The 21,400-nt window shown below is 38.7% G+C and overlaps 1 protein-coding gene across 4 annotated transcripts in view; it reads right to left on the bottom strand.

Annotated features, from left to right (window-relative positions):
• The window catches only part of LOC117345227 (nucleoporin NUP188 homolog), a 78,337-nt gene that overhangs the window by 43,739 nt on the left and 13,198 nt on the right, over positions 1 to 21,400 (bottom strand). For all 4 annotated transcript variants that reach the window (XR_004536380.1, XM_033908254.1, XM_033908266.1 and 1 more), the window contains exons 8-25: positions 19,569 to 19,637; positions 17,758 to 17,805; positions 17,258 to 17,344; positions 16,294 to 16,370; positions 15,796 to 15,867; positions 15,404 to 15,446; positions 14,095 to 14,298; positions 13,404 to 13,502; positions 13,045 to 13,110; positions 12,638 to 12,760; positions 11,844 to 11,973; positions 11,367 to 11,417; positions 9,339 to 9,452; positions 8,365 to 8,497; positions 4,410 to 4,497; positions 3,672 to 3,748; positions 1,109 to 1,223; positions 814 to 934 (exon numbers count right to left, since the gene is read on the bottom strand). Coding sequence is in view for 3 of the 4 variants with exons in the window: in XM_033908254.1 (XP_033764145.1) it covers positions 814 to 934; positions 1,109 to 1,223; positions 3,672 to 3,748; positions 4,410 to 4,497; positions 8,365 to 8,497; positions 9,339 to 9,452; positions 11,367 to 11,417; positions 11,844 to 11,973; positions 12,638 to 12,760; positions 13,045 to 13,110; positions 13,404 to 13,502; positions 14,095 to 14,298; positions 15,404 to 15,446; positions 15,796 to 15,867; positions 16,294 to 16,370; positions 17,258 to 17,344; positions 17,758 to 17,805; positions 19,569 to 19,637 (1,717 nt within the window). In the remaining variant the exon portion in view is untranslated. The remainder of the gene's footprint in view (positions 1 to 813; positions 935 to 1,108; positions 1,224 to 3,671; positions 3,749 to 4,409; positions 4,498 to 8,364; positions 8,498 to 9,338; positions 9,453 to 11,366; positions 11,418 to 11,843; positions 11,974 to 12,637; positions 12,761 to 13,044; positions 13,111 to 13,403; positions 13,503 to 14,094; positions 14,299 to 15,403; positions 15,447 to 15,795; positions 15,868 to 16,293; positions 16,371 to 17,257; positions 17,345 to 17,757; positions 17,806 to 19,568; positions 19,638 to 21,400) is intronic.

Raw genomic sequence — 21,400 nt, 5'->3', positions numbered from 1 at the left:
TATTCCATGTCGTTTATACTTTGAGACAGATACCCCATGTCGTTTATACTTTGAGACAGATATTCTATGTCGTTTATACTTTGAGACAGATATTCCATGTTGTTTATACTTTGAGACAGATACTCTATGTCGTTTATACTTTGAGACAGATATTCTATGTCGTTTACACTTTGAGACAGAAAATCTATGTTGTTTACACTTTGAGACAGATACTCTATGTCGTTTATACTTTGAGACAGATATTCTATGTCGTTTATACTTTGAGACAGATATTCTATGTCATTTATACTTTGAGACAGATACTTAACATTGTTTATACTTTGAGACAGATATTCTATGTCGTTTATACTTTGAGACAGATATTCTATGTTGTTTATACTTTGAGACAGATATTCTATGTCGTTTATACTTTGAGACAGATACTCTATGTTGTTTACACTTTGAGACAGATATTCTATGTCGTTTATACTTTGAGACAGATATTCTATGTTGTTTATACTTTGAGACAGATACTCTATGTCGTTTATACTTTTAGACAGATACTCTATGTCGTTTATACTTTGAGACAGATATTCGATGTCGTTTATACTTTGAGACAGATACTCTATGTCGTTTATACTTTGAGACAGATACTTAACATTGTTTATACTTTGAGACAGATACTTTATGCCAGTTTAACATTACCTTGGTCAGTTTTAGACAGATACTCTATGCCAGTTAAACATTATCTTGTTCAGTTTTAGACAGATACTCTATGCCAGTTAAACATTATCTTGTTCAGTTTTAGACAGATATCCTCGGAGTATATCTTACCGATGGTTTCTCTCTTGGCCGAGCTGTAGTAACGCCACTTCTGGAACACAGGGAAAACTTCTCTCAGGAAATATAGGATAGGGGCCATCAGGTCACCCTCTCTTCCCTCAGCAAAAAATGGCTGTAAGACAAACGGTGTAGGTATTAAAACAGAACAGCCAGTAGTTTTCACCAATCATCAACTTTTGAGGACTTCCTAGAAATGCTAGTGTTATTGTATGTTTATAGAAAACTTTTATCTGAATATTAAGCCTGTAGAAAGAGTAAATACAATGGGGATAAAAGTTGGACAAACCTTTATGAAACAGCTGATAAAGTCCAGGAATGCCATGGTTACAGGGTATCGTCCTTGGTTACACTCATAACCCGCCAGGATAGCTCCATACAATCCAGCGCTCAGACCCTGGCCACTGTCAAACAGTAACAAACACATAGACCCTGGCCCCTGTCAAACAGTAACAAAGACATAGACCCTGGTCACTGTCAAACAGTAACAAAGACACAGACCCTGGTCACTGTCAAACAGTAACAAAGACATAGACCCTGGCCACTGTCAAACAGTAACAAAGACACAGACCCTGGCCACTGTCAAACAGTTACAAAGACACAGACCCTGGCCACTGTCAAACAGTTACAAAGACATAGACCCTGGTCACTGTCAAACAGTAACAAAGACATAGACCCTGGTCAATGTCAAACAGTAACAAAGACATAGACCCTGGTCACCGTCAAACAGTTACAAAGACACAGACCCTGGTCACTGTCAAACAGTAACAAAGACACAGACCCTGGCCACTGTCAAACAGTAACAAAGACACAGACCCTGGCCACTGTCAAACAGTAACAAAGACTCAGACCCTGGCCACTGTCAAACAGTAACAAAGACAGACCCTGGCCACTGTCAAACAGTAACAAAGACACAGACCCTGGCCACTGTCAAACAGTAACAAAGACACAGACCCTGGCCACTGTCAAACAGTAACAAACACATATACCCTGGTCACTGTCAAACAGTAACAAAGACACAGACCCTGGTCACTGTCAAACAGTAACAAAGACACAGACCCTGGCCACTGTCAAACAGTAACAAACACATATACCCTGGCCACTGTCAAACAGTAACAAAGACACAGACCCTGGCCACTATCAAACAGTAACAAAGACATATACCCTGGCCACTGTCAAACAGTAACAAAGACATATACCCTGGCCACTGTCAAACAGTAACAAAGACATAGACCCTGGTCACTGTCAAACAGTAACAAAGACACAGATCCTGGCCACTGTCAAGCAGTAACAAACACATAGACCCTGGCCACTGTCAAACAGTAACAAACACACAGACCCTGGCCACTGTCAAACAGTAACAAAGACACAGACCCTGGCCACTGTCAAACAGTAACAAAGACACAGACCCTGGTCACTGTCAAACAGTAACAAAGACACAGACCCTGGCCACTGTCAAACAGTAACAAACACACAGACCCTGGCCACTGTCAAACAGTAACAAAGACACAGACCCTGGCCACTGTCAAACAGTAACAAAGACACAGACCCTGGCCACTGTCAAACAGTAACAAAGACACAGACCCTGGCCACTGTCAAACAGTAACAAAGACACAGACCCTGGCCACTGTCAAACAGTAACAAAGACATAGACCCTGGTCACTGTCAAACAGTAACAAAGACACAGACCCTGGTCACTGTCAAACAGTAACAAAGACACAGACCCTGGCCACTGTCAAACAGTTGCAAAGACATAGACCCTGGTCACTGTCAAACAGTAACAAAGACATAGACCCTGGTCACTGTCAAACAGTAACAAAGACACAGACCCTGGCCACTGTCAAACAGTTGCAAAGACATAGACCCTGGTCACTGTACAACAGTAACAAAGACACAGACCCTGGCCACTGTCAAACAGTAACAAAGACATAGACCCTGGCCACTGTCAAACAGTAACAAAGACACAGACCCTGGCCACTGTCAAACAGTTACAAAGACACAGACCCTGGCCACTGTCAAACAGTTACAAAGACACAGACCCTGGTCACTGTCAAACAGTAACAAACACATAGACCCTGGCCACTGTCAAACAGTAACAAAGACAGGGTCACTGTCAAACAGTAACAAAGACACAGACCCTGGCCACTGTCAAACAGTAACAAACACACAGACCCTGGCCACTGTCAAACAGTAACAAACACACAGACCCTGGCCACTGTCAAACAGTAACAAACACATAGACCCTGGCCACTGTCAAACAGTAACAAAGACACAGACCCTGGTCACTGTCAAACAGTAACAAAGACAGGGTCACTGTCAAACAGTAACAAAGACACAGACCCTGGTCACTGTCAAACAGTAACAAAGACATAGACCCTGGCCACTGTCAAACAGTAACAAAGACATAGACCCTGGCCACTGTCAAACAGTAACAAAGACACAGACCCTGGTCACTGTCAAACAGTAACAAAGACATAGACCCTGGCCACTGTCAAACAGTAACAAACACACAGACCCTGGCCACTGTCAAACAGTAACAAAGACACAGACCCTGGTCACTGTCAAACAGTAACAAAGACACAGACCCTGGTCACTGTCAAACAGTAACAAAGACACAGACCCTGGTCACTGTCAAACAGTAACAAAGACATAGACCCTGGTCACTGTCAAACAGTAACAAAGACAGGGTCACTGTCAAACAGTAACAAAGACACAGACCCTGGTCACTGTCAAACAGTAACAAAGACATCAGTTAAGGTGAAGCATCGGACATTACATGGAGTTGGTTACATCTGCTGTGGTTGCTATGGAGTTGGTAACAGTGGTTGCTAGGTAAACATATGTGTAGATACCTGAGAACCTCTGCTAAGTTGTCCACGTTCTCCGTGAGGTAAGGAACCATCCCCGTCTGTTTCATGTTGTGCCATACCTGAGAGTAAAACATGGTCTCAATAAACGCTTGCTATTTAGATATAACTATCATCATGTCAAATCTCACTGCCTTTCAAACTTATATAATTTGTTGTCAATTACATGAAAAATCAAAATAATACAAATTTCTTTTATGTAATTTATATTTTACAGACTTGTAAGAAAATGTAATTCTGAGTTTCACAGAAATCTATTTTTGTGGTAATGCTTTTAATATGAAATGTCCTATAGTATAAGAACCGCAAGTAAAACAAGGAACTGTACAAATCCTGTCATTCCCCAATGTAATTCACAATTTGTATAATTATGAAGAATCATAGTTTTTGAAATGAATAATTTTGGAAATAAACAATCATGTCACGCAATTGACAATAGATAAAAGACTCAATTCTGTCAAGTGAAGATGTCACGAATTCTATACATAGAACCAGATACCTCCATTCTGATCCCAGACAATTGAGACACTACCTCAGATATGGGGTGATGGTTGTCAGCCATTGTGTGAAGATTCATAATAAAAAAAATCTTACTTGAGCAAGGATGTCACAAAATAAACTGAAGAAAAACAACTTATTTTTCTCTCCAAGTTGCCAAGACTCAAACACCAAAGTTCTCCTGGACCTGAAGTTGGTCCCAGAGTTACAAACACCTGTTGTTACCTTTGTAGGATGTTTCTTAGCCACACTTGTCAGACACTGGATACAGGACGTCATCAGGTCCAGTGGTGGAGGATTGAAACTAGCAAACCTGGACACGATAATAAACCAAATTAAAACACAAAAACCTGGACATGATAATAAACCAAATTAAAACACAAAAACCTGGACATGATAATAAACCAAATTAAAACACAACAAGAGGCCCATGGGGCCTGTATCGCTCACCTGGTTGGATTAGACCAAATGTTGAAATAATGTTCATATTCAAATTGTTTTATTTGTAAAACTCTAACAATGCTATATATGGTTATAGTGTGGGAATCCGAACTGCTTTAAAGATTAATGAAGTCCAGACTCTCTAAGGTGTGAAAGACCTCAAGAATTGTTTATAGAACATGCATTCATCACTTTATGACTAGTAGCAATTTAAAGGAATTACCTCTATTTCACCTATTGGGCCCGCCCCTTTGGCCATTTGGGGGTCAGAGTCACCATTTATGCAAAATCTGTTCCCCTGTTTCTGACCAAATTGGGTTCAAATCCATTCATAACTTGATGACTAGTAGCGTTTCAAAGGAATTACCTCTATTTCCCCCACTGGGCCCCTCCCTTTTGGCCCCTTTAGGGTCAGAGCCACCATTTATGCAAAATCTGTTTCCCTTCCCCAAGGATGTTTCTGACCAAATTGGGTTCAAATCCTTTCACAACTTTATGACTAGTAGAGATTTAGAGGAATTACCTCTATTTCCCATATTTGGCCCCGCCCCTTTGGCCCCTCGGGGGTCAGAATCACCATTTATGCAAAATCTGTTCCCCTTTCCCCAAGGATGTTTCTGACCAAATTGGGTTCAAATCCATTCATAACTTTATGACAAGTAGAGATTTAGAGGAATTACCTCTACTTTTCATATTTGGCCCTGCACCTTTGGCCCCTCAGGGGTCAGAATCACCATTTATGCAAAATCTGTTCCCCTTCCCCAAAGGATATTTCTAACAAAATTTGGTTCAAATCCATTCATAACTTTATGACTAGTAGTGATTTAAAGGAATTACCTCTATTTCCCCTATTGGGCCCCGCTACTTTGGCCCCTCGGGGGTCAGAGTCACCATTTATGCAAAATCTTTTCCCCTTCCCCCAAGGATGTTTCTGACCAAGTTGGGTTGAAATTCATTCATAACTTTATGACTAGTAGAGATTTAGAGGAATTGCCTCTATTTCCCATATTTGGCCCCGCCCCTTTGGCCCCTCGGGGGTCAGAATCACCAGTTATGCAAAATCTGTTCCCCTTCCCCCAAGGATGTTTCTGACCAAATTGGGTTGAAATCCATTCATAACTTCATGACTAGTAGCGATTTAAAGGAATTACCTCTATTTCCCCTTATGGGCCCCGTCCCTTTGGCCCCTCAGGGGTCAGAGTCACCATTTATGCAAAATCTGTTCCCATTCTGCAAAGGATGTTTCTGGCCAAATTTGGTCAAAATCCAATAAGAATGAAGCAAATGTTGACCAACGGACGGACGGACGACGGACGCTGCGCCATGGCATAAGCTCACCGGACCTTCGGTCCAGGTGAGCTAAAAACCTGGACATGATAATAAACCAAATTAAAACACAAAAACCTGGACACGATAATAAACCAAATTAAAACACAAAAACCTGGACACGATAATAAACCAAATTAAAACACAAAAACCTGGACACGATAATAAACCAAATTAAAACACAAAAACCTGGACACGATAATAAACCAAATTAAAACACAAAAACCTGGACACGATAATAAACCAAATTAAAACACAAAAACATGGACATGATAATAAACCAAATTAAAACACAACAAGAGGCCCATGGGGCCTGTATCGCTCACCTGGTTGGATTAGACCAAATGTCAAAATAATGTTCATGTTCAATTCGTTTTATTTGTCAATCTCGAACAATGCTATATATGGTTATGGTGTGGGGATCCCAACTGCATTAAAGAAATAAAGAAGTCTAGACTCTCTATGGGTCTGAAAGACCTCAAGAATTGTTATTTAGAACATCCATTCATAACTTTATGACTAGTAGCGATTTAAAGGAATTACCTCTATTTACCCTATGGGGCCCCGTCCCTTTGGCCCCTCAGGGGTCAGAGTTACCATTTATGCAAAATCTGTTCCCATGCCCGCAAGAATGTTTCTGACTAAATTGGGTTCAAATCCATTCATATCTTTATGACTAGTAGCGATTTAAAGGAATTACCTCTATTTCCCCTATGGGGCCCCATGCCTTTGTCCCCTCGGGGGTCAGAGTCACCATTTATGCAAAATCTGTTCCCCTTCCCCCAATGATGTTTCTCACTAAATTGGGTTCAAATCCCTTCATAACTTTATGACTAGTAGCGATTTAAAGGAATTACCTCCATTTCCCCTATTGGGCCCCGCCCCTTTGGCCCCTTAGGGGTCAGAATTACCATTTATGCAAAATCTGTTCCCCTTCCTCCAAGAATGTTTCTGACCAAATTGGGTTCAAATCCATTCATAACTTTATGACAAGAAGCGATTTGAAGGAATTACCTCTATTTCCCTATTAGGCCCCGCCCCTTTGGCCCCTTGGGGGTCAGAGTAACCATTTATGCAAAATCTGTTCCCCTTCCCCAAAGGATGTTTCTGACTTAATTGGGTTCAAATCCTATAATAACTTCATGACTAGTAGCGATTTAAACGAATTACCTCTATTTCCCCTATTGGGCCCCGCCCATTTGGCCCCTTGGGGGTCAGAGTCACCATTTATGCAAAATCTGTTCCCCTTCCTCCAAGAATGTTTCTGACCAAATTGGGTTCAAATCCATTCATAACTTTATGACAAGAAGCGATTTGAAGGAATTACCTCTATTTCCCTATTAGGCCCCGCCCCTTTGGCCCCTTGGGGGTCAGAGTAACCATTTATGCAAAATCTGTTCCCCTTCCCCAAAGGATGTTTCTGACTTAATTGGGTTCAAATCCTATAATAACTTCATGACTAGTAGCGATTTAAAGGAATTACCTCTATTTCCCCTATTGGGCCCCGCCCATTTGGCCCCTCAGGAGTCAGAGTCACCATTTATGCAAAATCTGTTCCCCTTACCCTAATGATGCTTCTGACCAAATTGGGTTCAAATCCATTCATATCTTTATGACTAGTAGCGATTTAAAGGAATTACCTCTATTTCCCCTATTGGGCCCCGCCCCTTGGCCCCTTACTGGTCAGAGTCACCATTTATGCAAAATCTGTTCCCCTTCCTCCAAGAATGTTTCTGACTAAATTTGGTTCAAATCCATTCATAACTTTATGACAAGTAGCGATTTAAAGGAATTGCCTCAATTTCCCCTATTGGGCCCCGCCCCTCAGGCCCCTTGGGGGTCAGTCACCATTTATGCAAAATCTGATCCCCTTCCGCCAAGGATGTTTCTGACTAAATTTGGCCAAAACCAATAAGATTTTTGACTAGTAGTGATTTGAAGCAAATGTTGACGGACGGACGACGGACGACAGACGACGGACGCCGCACCATGGCATAAGCTCACCGGACCTTTGGTCCAGGTGAGCTAAAAACCTGGACACGATAATAAACCAAATTAAAACACACACAGTACATTGGTTATGTCTTAAATGTTATGAGAAATGTTACAGAGTGCAAGTCAAAATGGTTGAGTCAGAAAATTAACCATCGAGGCCCTTGTAATTCTGGTCACATCAGATTTAAAGGTCCAGCAATGCCTGCACGAAACTAGATTTCTGACTATTGCAAGTTTTCAGCATTTCTTAATTAAAGGAACATGAAAAATTTGTGTTCATGAAAAAACTGAAACTGTGCATTTTTAGCTCCACTAGCTACATCAACCATATCTACTACAGGTGCATTCCTTGTCACTGATAGTTCCACACCATTGTAATGGATTCCACCAGTTAACACAAAACCAGTCTGTATTTTACCTGTGTATAAGCTGATACAGGCATTCAATAACCTGGTCTAGTTCCTCCATAGCTTTAGGGTAGGCTCCTAAGACTGCTCCGACCATCTCCACAATGAGAGTAACTCTGGAAACTTGCATGGGTGACACCATCCCTTCAAAGTATGAGAATAAACATCTACAGTTCTCCCTCGTCTATGTCACCTTTGATGATGACCACCAAATCTAGTTACTCGTTGTTAAGATACTTTACTATATGAACTCAGGAGGTGATATTTACTATTGGGTGTAATGAACAGTACACCTACAGCTACTAGTATCTTAAATTCTTTTGTGTAATAGAGGTTATTATTTTTAATGCCTGTTTTACAGACTGAGCATGGGACACTTGGAGTACTGGAATAATGCTCTATCAAATGACCTTCTGATAAATTAAATCTAGTCCAGGTGGTAGGAAGTGACTAGTACGTATCAGGGGTTACATACTCCTCCAGGAAATAACAAGTTTCCCAGGGGTAACAGCAAAGGTACCTAGGTACATTTGTTTAGTTATATTCTCTTGGTCCATCTAGTGAAGATCTATTGTCTGTCACAAACAACAAGGTCCCTGGGAGTTAGCAAGGTTATAATGTTAACAGTAGCCATTGTTATTGTATGTACCTGCGCCCAGTGAGACACAGTAGCCATTGTTATTGTATGTACCTGCGCCCAGTGAGACACAGTAGTCATTGTTATTGTATGTACCTGCGCCCAGTGAGACACAGTAGCCATTGTTATTGTATGTACCTGCGCCCAGTGAGACACAGTAGCCATTGTTATTGTATGTACCTGCGCCCAGTGAGACACAGTAGTCATTGTTATTGTATGTACCTGCGCCCAGTGAGACACAGTAGCCATTGTTATTGTATGTACCTGCGCCCAGTGAGACACAGTAGCCATTGTTATTGTATGTACCTGCGCCCAGTGAGACACAGTAGCCATTGTTATTGTATGTACCTGCGCCCAGTGAGATCTGTTGTAGCAGCATCTCTATCTCACATAACAATAGCTCCCAGCCATTGTACTCTACATCCCATTGTATGATAGGGCTCTCACTGTCATCTCTCTTCCCTACAAAATCAAACATCTTTGTGACTCTGTGATCACATAAAACATGTTTCTACAGTAAACTATCCCTACAACATCAAACATCTTGGTGACTTTGTGATCAGATAAAACATATTCCTACAATCAACCTCTCCCCATCACACTAAACAACTTAGTGACTGTGATCAGATCAATTACAGTAAACCTGTAATAATATGCCATGGTTATTTCCTACACAGTTTATGGTCTCAGAGTTTCCTCTGTATGGTGCTCTAGTACACATCTAAATCAGTTTATTACTTGATTGGACCATTCTTCTATGTGATGCGACCATTTAAACAAGAGATCCCAGAGGGATCTTGGCGCCCACCATTGAATGTTCTTCATAGGTTCCATGTCAGATTGATCTTTTCTCTACTTTCCTCTTCTTCTAAGTCTTACTAATCTGTGTAAATTCAGAAGAAACCTCTAGTACTTTTCAAACAAGGGAAACCTATATATGGAATTTGAGAAAGATTCCTTCAGTACTTTCTGAGAAATAGCGATAACAAACTTCAATTGTCAAAATCCAAGATGGCTGCCTGTCGGCCATGTTGTTTTCCGATTGGTCTCAAAATGCAATATGCATAACTAGGCACCAAGGGGAACCTACATATGAAATTTCAGGAAGATCCCTTCAGTGCTTTCTGAGAATTAGCGATAACAAACTTCAATTGTCAAAATCCAAGATGACTGCCTGTCGGCCATGTTGTTTTCTGATTGGTCTCAAAATGCAATATGCATAACTAGGCACCAAGGGAAACCTACATATGAAATTTGAGAATGATCCCTTCAGTACTTTTTCAGAAATAGCGATAACAAACTTCAATTGTCAAAATCCAAGATGGCTGCCTGTCGGCCATGTTGTTTTCTGATTGGTCTCAAAATACAATATGCATAACTAGGCACCAAGGGGAACCTACATATGAAATTTGAGAAAGATCCCTTCAGTACTTTCTCAGAAATAGCGATAACAAACTTCAATTGTCAAAATCCAAGATGGCTGCCTGTCGGCTAGGTTGTTTTCCGATCGGTCCCAAAATGCAATATGCATAACAAGGCACCAAGGGGAACCTACATATGAAATTTGAGAAAGATCCCTTCAGTACTTTCTCCGAAATAGCGATAACAAACTTCAATGGTCAAAATCCAAGATGGCTGCCTGTCGGCCATGTTGTTTTCTGATCAATCCAAAAATGCTATATGCATAACTAGGCACCAAGGGAAACCAACATATGAAATTGGAGAAAGATCCCTTCAGTACTTTCTCAGAAATAGCGATAACAAACTTCAATGGTCAAAATCCAAGATGGCTGCCTGTCGGCCATGTTGTTTTCCGATCGGTCCCAAAATGCAATATGCATAACTAGGCACCAAGGGAAACCCACATATGAAATTTGAGAATGATCCCTTCAGTACTTTCTCAGAAATAGCGATAACAAACTTCAATGGTCAAAATCCAAGATGGCTGCCTGTCGGCCATGTTGTTTTCCGATCGGTCCCAAAATGCAATATGCATAACTAGGCACCAAGGGAAACCCACATATGAAATTTGAGAAAGATCCCTTCAGTACTTTCTCAGAAATAGCGATAACAAACTTCAATGGTCAAAATCCAAGATGGCTGCCTGTCGGCCATGTTGTTTTCCGATCGGTCCCAAAATGCAATATGCATAACTAGGCACCAAGGGGAACCTACATATGAAATTTGAGAAAGATCCCTTCAGTACTTTCTGAGGATTAGCGATAACAAGAATTGTTTACGGACGGACGGACGGAGGGACGGACGGACGGACGGACGACGGACCACGGACGCAGGGCGATTTGAATAGCCCACCATCTGATGATGGTGGGCTAAAAATGTTGTATGGCACATTAATCTCTACAATGAAGACCTTACCTGCCATAGGCAAACACTGCCCGAGTGTTCCAGCATCTATCTTAAAACTGCCTGAAAAAAAACAGCGAAAACCAATGATGAGTGTCAAACAGAAGGGAAATTTACCTCCATTCTAGTTTTCTCTGGAATAGATCTTAACAACCATAATTCTTACTTGCTTTCTCTTCTTAATAGAACACAATCTCTCCTTCCTTCTAGGATAAATGGTTCTATCTTAATAAACCAAAATCTCTGATTTTAAGAAAATCTAGCTCTCTCGTTAATAAACCATAACACCACCTTCTCAGAGACCTAATTCCCTGATCATCTACAATTTGTTTGAATGCTTGATTTAAAAAAAATAACATTTCTTATAATCAAATATTTTACATTAAATTAAGGTATTCATTAATGGACAATGTTTATTTGTGATGAATTTCAGACAGAAGTAGCATTGATTATCTGTGTCAACATTAAACAGTCTGTACAGTAGGATACCTCCTGGGTAGGGGATTTTGTTTCGGGCTAGCTGCCATATGAGTGGGTCCTTGGTCTGATTAATGTCAGACACACTATTTCTGTCCAGGAACTCTGTGTAACATGGTAGCTTTCTCCAAAATTCTACAATCTACAATATAGAACACAAGAAAACTGTAAACCTTCCGTCAACCTAAGTATGAGGTTTTTAAAACAAACTAGAACTTTCTTCAAACACATCAGTGAATTTTATAGTAACTTTACCTGTAATATGCTTTCACTTTCAAATTGGTTCATATGTTAAGAGTCTGTCAATAATTGAGTAATCAATCAGTAATATGTAAGAGAACAAAATAAACAGCTTTAATACAAGTCTTAGAGTTTGTATTTATATCAAAAAAGGTAAACAGCTTTATTTAATGATACAGACAGAAAAAATGTGTATTCCTTCACTACATTCACAATTATGAACATTATTGATTTTAATCCAAATGGTTTCAAAAGTATTTAATTTTTTCTATTGGAAGTCTAAAATATGCTTACAAGACTTCACAGTATAGCTGTATTAGTACATCTATGTATTGTCTAAATGAGACCAATAACTGTTCCTCACTATAGCTCCACTAATTACTTACCTTCCTAGCACTGTCCATACCCGAACACGCTAACGAGGTACTTACCTTCCTAGCACTGTCCATACCCAAACAGGCTAACGAGGTACTTACCTTCCTAGCACTGTCCATACCCGAACAGGCCAACGAGGTACTTACCTTCCTAGTACTGTCCATACCCGAACACGCTAACGAGGTACTTACCTTCCTAGCACTGTCCATACCCGAACACGCTAACGAGGTACTGAGTCGTACCAGGCTACCAAAGTCCAAGGGGAACTTGAGACGTGAGGAATGGAACACACATCCCAAACCCTCCTCCAGGCCCTTTAACACGAAATAATAGCTTCAATTTCATAAACATTTAAAAATATCTGGACTTACGATGAGACTTTTGGACATAGATCAAGGCTGATAAAACTCATTCTAGGTCTATTAAACAATGAATTGTGTAAAAGATTAACAATGTTGACAATAAACAGAAGATTTACTGTATTAAAGTAAAAAGTTAATTAGTTAATTTCGAAACAGCAGATCATCTGCTTTGAAAATAAAAACAACATAAATAATTTACAATGAGAAAGAAAAACACCAGTGATAGATCGGTATACCTTGTTCCAGAAATCTTCTGCCACAAATTCTTGTTTCAACAGTTTACAAATATTTGCATACAGCACCTGTAATGAAAAAGGAACAGCTAATTACTAATATTTTATGTTTACTTAGGAGCCAAATAAAGAATGTGGTGGAAAAGAGTTGGTGGTAACAAATAGGGATATAAAAATATCGAACTCTTAAATTATGTCTTACTTACGGTGTATGATGATACAACCATTTTTGAGTTATTTATAAATATATAAGTTGTTTAATATGTGTATATACTTTATAAGCACCAATTCTAAAGAAAGTTGAACATGGTCAGAGTGAGTGAACATCCTTTAGATAAAGAGTTGGGTTAACTAGTGTCTACCTTGATTTCTCTCTCTCCCCCTAGAGACCCTTCATCAAATGCAGAGAGCAGATTCACCAGCATGTTATAGACTATGTAGTGGGCTACAGACGACACAAACTGAAAATATCAAACGTACATTTTACATGTTAGTACATTATACATGTTAGTACATTAAATGTTAGTACAATATACATGTTAGTACATTACATGTTAGTACATTTTACATTTTACATGTTAGTACATTACATGTTAGTACATTACATGTCAGTACATTACATGTTAGTACATTTTACATGTTAGTACATTACATGTTACCACATTTTAAATGTAAGTACATTACATGTTTCTGGTAAGATTGGTTATCAGCCAACACATGCATAATACAGACACTCGAGTTCTAAATTTGACTCTGTAAACAATGACTCCATCATAACTATCATATTAAATCACTTTAATATAACATAATATATTGTAGCTAATACAATCATGATGGAATGATACAGTCACTGTAAAACAAAATCTGGTAGAGAAGGGCAAAACATTTTAAACTGATCAACTGAGAGAGGAATTTTTAAAATCAGTATCAAAATTTGAGGATTAAGAAACTCTTTTATCATTCAAACAGACAATCCAAAGTGGTCAGATGAATTTTCATGTATCACACAGACCATATGATTTTATGACAAGGTCAAACAGGTACACAACTTACCGATGTTTTACTGGAGAACGGTTCAGTGTTGAGGATTTCATAGAGAACATCAAACACACGTAGGGCTAAAGCACTATTACCCATCTTCCTGGTGAGACTGTTATCCGTTACCGTGGGATACACCATACGTATGGCCACCCAGGAGAGTAGTAGAGGACCATGGGAAGGGTCTGACCCTAGGGTCTGGATCACCTCGTCCAGCCTCTGTAACAAGGATCAGATCTGATCAGTCTATAAACAAGTATTTGGAATCGTTCAGCAGTTCAATTATCAGACATTAATGATTCAGTTACTAACATTAGGAACTCTGTGAATGTGACTCCTGCCACATGATCTCAAGCATAATGAGGAAGCCTCTGTTTCATAACTAAGGAATTTAATTATCTTTTAAAACATTACTTTTTCTGCAACCACTATCAATACCAACAGAGAATAGTTTCTCTCATATATAGAACTTCATTTTTGAAATGTTTTTCTTTTTAAAATTATTTTTACAATTCATAAAATACACCAACTGTTGTTTTTTTTTTTCCCTCAAAGCCATTTTGGAAGAAATGGTTTTCTGGCGAACAAAATGTTTCAATTCTTTACTTATTCCTACATATATCATATCTGTAGTTATGTGTGAACCCCATTCGAGGAGTTCAGACACGAAATACAGTTACATGATGAAATAATATATTGCATCCTTCTACTGTTTTTAAGAGATAAGTTATGTCTCTGATACATCATTATAGGAAAAGATTTTGTTCTGTGTCACAATTTTACATAATTCAACTCCTAATAGAGATGTTATTTTGTCAATATAAATATAAATCCCTAGCTTTAGAAAGCAAATATATATCATTCCCTATCATCTCCGTAATTGATAGGTTGTTTATGTAAACAATATGACGGTAAGATACATGTTCATTTTAGATATCACTGTCTAGGACATTACATAGTGGTAAAGTGTAAAATCCAGACAAATTTAGTAAAAATAATTCTCAACAACTTACAATGATAACATTAATCTTTTTGTTTCTGTATGAAAAACAACACACTATAAGTACACATGTAGTCTGCCATTCTGTTTAATACTTCCTGGGGTGAGCATTATAACCACTTCCGGTGTGGAGTCCGGAAAGAACAGAAAGTATGGATAGACTTAAGGTCCTATAAACAGTTAAGGTCATTTAAGGACGAATTATAATTATCATGCTGACCTTCCCAACACTACTACAAAACATGTATACTGTATACAATCACAATCTATAAACTTATTAACTTCAATCCTTCATTAGAAACTTTATAGTCCATTTCTAATTACCTTAAATGAACTCGGATCTTTGAGAATACAATGTCCATCAAAACTGTAAGACAAATTTTGCTGTGAGGTTAATACATTTTAGTATAGGGTCGAATAACATATTGTCACAATTTAATAAAAGCTGGCTTTACATTTTATATTGTTTATCTAGGTTTACACAGTCAAAATTAAAAATAACAGGAATTATCATTTGAAATAGGGATAATTTATGCTTGTGAAACATTGAATATGATAAAGACAATTTGCTCAGATGAAATCTTACTATAGGAGTAATGGATATTTGTAAAGAGGACAATAAAGAATATTTTCTGTATGATTGTATCACTTGATTGTAGTCTGTATTGGTAAGGACACTTCCTCCATGACAGAGTTAACTCCCCTGACAGACCTACTTTCCAAGGTGGGTACAGCCATGAACCATCTCCAGGTCAAGGGCTTCTAGCAGTATCAACATCTCCAGGTGGCTGTGAAAAGGATTCATAAAGTTAATTCAAAACAAGAAAAGTTTATCAAGTTATGTCAGTATTATAATAGACAAACATCCATCTGGTTGGAGTACAACAATGTATATTATAACAGAAGACTAAAACACAATACACACCCTATCCTCTTGTTACATAACACAATACACACCCTATCCTCTTGTTACACAACACAATACACACCCTATCCTCTTGATACACAACACAATACACACCCTATCCTCTTGATACACAACACAATACACACCCTATCCTCTTGATAACACAACACAATACACACCCTATCCTTTAGATACATAACACAATACACACCCTATCCTCTTGTTACACAACACAATACACACCCTATCCTCTTGATACACAACACAATACACACCCTATCCTCTTGATACACAACACAATACACACCCTATCCTCTTGATAAAAGGTTCAGCTTGATCCTCCAGAATGTGCTTGTACTTTTGATGTCTGCCAAAACCATGTCGCTACAGAAAATCAAACTTCATTAATATAATCTATTTGGTTTTAATATTCTAATAGAAGAAGTCATTAATCTACAATAATTTACATAGATCGTAATCTATAGGGCAAGTTGAATTGGTCAGTGACTACAGCATAAGATCAAGGTACATGTATAAGTGTTATCCTTGCCGAATTGTGCATGCTTGCTGTTACAGTTTTCATATTATAAACAAGTTGAACGTTAGGGCCTAACAGTTTCTGGCAAAGCTCTGGATTTATAAGGTGATTTATTTAGAGTTATGAATTAACTAAGTACTGATGTATCATTTCAAGTTTTGTTTGATGTTAGCCGAGTCATTATACATCGTTTGGACCTGAATACGACAACTTGCTCAAGTGAGGTTGCATGTGTGCGGAACATGTGTGGCTCACGATCGACTCAGATAAATCCACTTAATTGCAGATAGATATACAATTTCAAGGATTTAAACATCAAAATAAGTATTAATTTCCTTGATTATTTGTTCAATATTTACTTCTTAAATGCTTTACATATATAAGTATTAAACCATAATCCTACTGTCGACAGAAACGATTACAAATATCACATCACATTCATGACATCCATACATCGGACCGGCAAAGGCTTGTTCCTGCCTAAATTGCACAGTGGATTTTTTCACTTGTCCATTTTTGAAAAAAAGTGGCCACTATACACAAACATTTATGGTAATTTGAAGCCTGATCCAAGGTCTACACCCTATAAGATAGCTATATGCTATATTTAGTTGCTCTAGTACTACAGGGAAACTGAGATTAACATTGGTATGGACATAGACGATAAACAAAGACCCTACTGTTCCTTACTCGAGGTGAGATCATACACAATCACATATGAACATTTCCTCACCTTAAACATTTCCACCAAGTTGATAGCCTGGTCAGTATTTATTTCCAAGTCCTTCAAAAATATCACCAGGATTTCTAATAACTCACACTGAAAAAAAATACAGGAGAATTTAAGAAATACATGTGTTTAATGTTTCAAATATTTTACAATGATTATATTTTTAACATATTTGTCTTGATAGTCTTACATGTGTTTTTGTTATTGAGAAAATTAGCTGATGACCGGAGTATGATAGTTCTCTACTGTTAAACTATGGTGATAGGAAATTATACTTTAAAGTTATGACCCCCTTCTGCCAAGATGCTTCTGACCTTTAGTAGAAGTATGTTCAACACTTCTTAGGTGTTGTTAAAGAGCTGTCTTATTTATGAACAAGTTTTAGCTTCCAATTTTGTTCTGAACAAATGAAGAAGGGAAAATTACTTGTGGATAAATAAAGTTTTTGAATTACAACAGAAAGGTGAGGCTGTCTCCTGTATTTACTGATCTGGGTTACTGACCTGCTCCAGTAGGTTCTGGTGAGCCCATACATGTGCCTGTCTCTCAGTCTGGAATACAAAATCATTGTCACATGACTACATACATCTACAAGAGATTTACTCCAGTCAGACATGATAGATTAGTGGTTCTCCCATACTTCACAGGGTTAGCCGGCGGTTGTTAGGGAAAAGATAAATCGATCTTACACGGGGTTATCCGACGGTTGTTAGGGAAAAGATAAATCGATCTTACACGGGGTTATCCGACGGTTGTTAGGGAAAAGATAAATCGATCTTACACGGGGTTATCCGACGGTTGTTAGGGAAAAGATAAATCGATCTTACACGGGGTTATCCGACGGTTGGTAGGGAAAAGATAAATCGATCTTACACAGGGTTATCCGACGGTTGTTAGGGAAAAGATAAATCGATCTTACACAGGGTTATCGGGCGGTTGTTAGGGAAAAGATAAATCGATCTTACACAGGGTTATCCGACGGTTGTTAGGGAAAAGATAAATCGATCTTACACAGGGTTATCCGACGGTTGTTAGGGAAAAGATAAATCGATCTTACACAGGGTTATCTGATGGTTGTTAGGGAAAAGATAAATCAATCTTACACTGGGTTATCCGGCGGTTGTTAGGGAAAAGATAAATCGATCTTACACAGGGTTATCCCGCGGTTGTTAGGGAAAAGATAAATCGATCTTACACAGGGTTATCCCGCGGTTGTTAGGGAAAAGATAAATCAATCTTACACAGGGTTATCCGACGGTTGTTAGGGAAAAGATAAATCGATCTTACACAGGGTTATCCGACGGTTGTTAGGGAAAAGATAAATCAATCTTACACAGGGTTATCCGACGGTTGTTAGGGAAAAGATAAATTGATCTTACACAGGGTTATCCGACGATTATTAGGGAAAAGATAAATCGATCTTACACAGGGTTATCGGGCGGTTGTTAGGGAAAAGATAAATCGATCTTACACAGGGTTATCCGGCGATTGTTAGGGAAAAGATAAATCGATCTTACACAGGGTTATCCGGCGATTGTTAGGGAAAAGAGAAATCGATCTTACACAGGGTTATCCGACGGTTGTTAGGGAAAAGATCAATCGATCTTACACGGGGTGGGTAAAGACAGCCGGCACGCGCTATATGACGCTGTAACAATAACGTAACGTCATCATTTTACGTTGAGTAACCAAGTCGTAAATGATGACATCATCAATTCTGACGCACATTCCATGGAGCATTGAAGATGGAGCGATGAAAAACTTTCATAAAAACTTACGTTTGGTTGCAAGTTTGTGAGAAAAATAATCAATGACGGGTCTGTTCCGCGAACAAGGATATCTTAACCCTCGTGTAATAGTTTGGCTGGCCAGCACTCGGCAAGCCTCATGTGCTGACTGGCCAAACTCTTACACTCGGGTTGAGATATTCCTGTCCACGGAACAGACCCATGATAGATTCTATTAATCTCTCTACCCTACAGTATAACTTACCATCACTGTTCCGTTTGTCTTCCCTACAGTATAACTTACCATCATTGTTCCGTTTGTCTACCCTACAGTATAACTTACCATCATTGTTTGTCTACCCTACAGTATAACTTACCATCATTGTTTGTCTACACTACAGTATAACTTACCATCATTGTTTGTCTACACTACAGTATAACTTACCATCATTGTTTGTCTACCCTACAGTATAACTTACCATCATTGTTTGTCTACACTACAGTATAACTTACCATCATTGTTTGTCTACCCTACAGTATAACTTACCATCATTGTTTCCGTTTGTCTACCCTACAGTATAACTTACCATCATTGTTCCGTTTGTCTCCCATGTAGGCAATTGTTCCTTGATACAGCCTTTAAACTGATCCAATATCTACAGAAAAAACAGCAACAGTGAAAAGATTTTTCTGAAGGGAATACAACACATGCACCAGTAGTTAGCCAGATAGTTACTGATCAGTGTTGATCTTAGCCTCATACTGTAGTCAATATCCTACATCTATATAATGGTAGACAGCCAGATAGTTACTGGTCAATACCCTACATCTATATAATGGTAGACAGCCAGATAGTTACTGGTCAGCGTTGATCTTAGTCTCATACTGTAGTCAATATCCTACATCTATATAATGGTAGACAGCCAGATAGTTACTGGTCAGCGTTGATCTTAGCCTCATACTGTAGTCAATACCCTACATCTATATAATGGTAGACAGCCAGATAGTTACTGGTCAATACCCTACATCTATATAATGGTAGACAGCCAGATAGTTACTGGTCAATACCCTACATCTATATAATGGTAGACAGCCAGATAGTTACTGGTCAGCGTTGATCTTAGCCTCATACTGTAGACAATACCCTACATCTATATAATGGTAGACAGCCAGATAGTTACGGGTCAGCGTTGATCTTAGCCTCATACTGTAGACAATACCCTACATCTATATAATGGTAGACAGCCAGATAGTTACTGGTCAATACCCTACATCTATATAATGGTAGACAGCCAGATAGTTACTGGTCAATACCCTACATCTATATAATGGTAGACAGCCAGATAGTTACTGGTCAGCGTTGATCTTAGCCTCATACTGTAGTCAATATCCTACATCTATATAATGGTAGACAGCCAGATAGTTACTGGTCAATACCCTACATCTATATAATGGTAGACAGCCAGATAGTTACTGGTCAATACCCTACATCTATATAATGGTAGACAGCCAGATAGTAACTGGTCAATACCCTACATCTATATAATGGTAGACAGCCAGATAGTTACTGGTCAGCGTTGATCTTAGCCTCATACTGTAGACAATACCCTACATCTATATAATGGTAGACAGCCAGATAGTTACTGGTCAATACCCTACATCTATATAATGGTAGACAGCCAGATAGTTACTGGTCAATACCCTACATCTATATAATGGTAGACAGACAGATAGTTACTGGTCAGCGTTGATCTTAGCCTCATACTGTAGACAATACCCTATATCTATATAATGGTAGACAGCCAGATAGTTACTGGTCAATACCCTACATCTATATAATGGTAGACAGCCAGTATTTTCAGTGTCGTCATCAGTTATGCAAAATCTGTTCCCATTCCCTAAGAATGTTTCTAATCAAATTTGGTTTAAATCAATTCATAAGTTTATGACTAGTAGCAATTTAAAGGAATTTCTCTCTATTTCCCCCCATTTGGGCCAAGCCCCTCTGGCCCCATGGGGGTCAGTGTCACCATTTATGCAAAATACGTTCCCCTTTCCCAAAGGATCGTTCTGACCAACATTTAGTATTTCATGACCAGTAGCGATTGGAAGCAAATGTTGACAGACGGACGGACAGACACCATGGCATAAATGATAGGCATAGCAAAAATGCACAGAAATGCATGAAAGTGTACAAAAAGAGAGAGGTGGAATTTTCCATTTTTTGGGAACAGCGTTATACCTATACAGTGACAGATGTTCTATAAGGTGTAGCTTTACCTGTATGATATACCTATACAGTGACAGATGTTCTATAAGATAAGGTGTAGCTTTACCTGTATGATATACCTATACAGTGACAGATGTTCTATAAGGTGTAGCTTTACCTGTATGATATACCTATACAGTGACAGATGTT

Source organism: Pecten maximus, chromosome 2 (assembly GCF_902652985.1).
Source record: "Pecten maximus chromosome 2, xPecMax1.1, whole genome shotgun sequence".
In the NCBI taxonomy this organism is placed as follows: Eukaryota; Metazoa; Mollusca; class Bivalvia; order Pectinida; family Pectinidae; genus Pecten; species Pecten maximus.
This window is presented reverse-complemented; position numbering and strand designations above follow the sequence as displayed.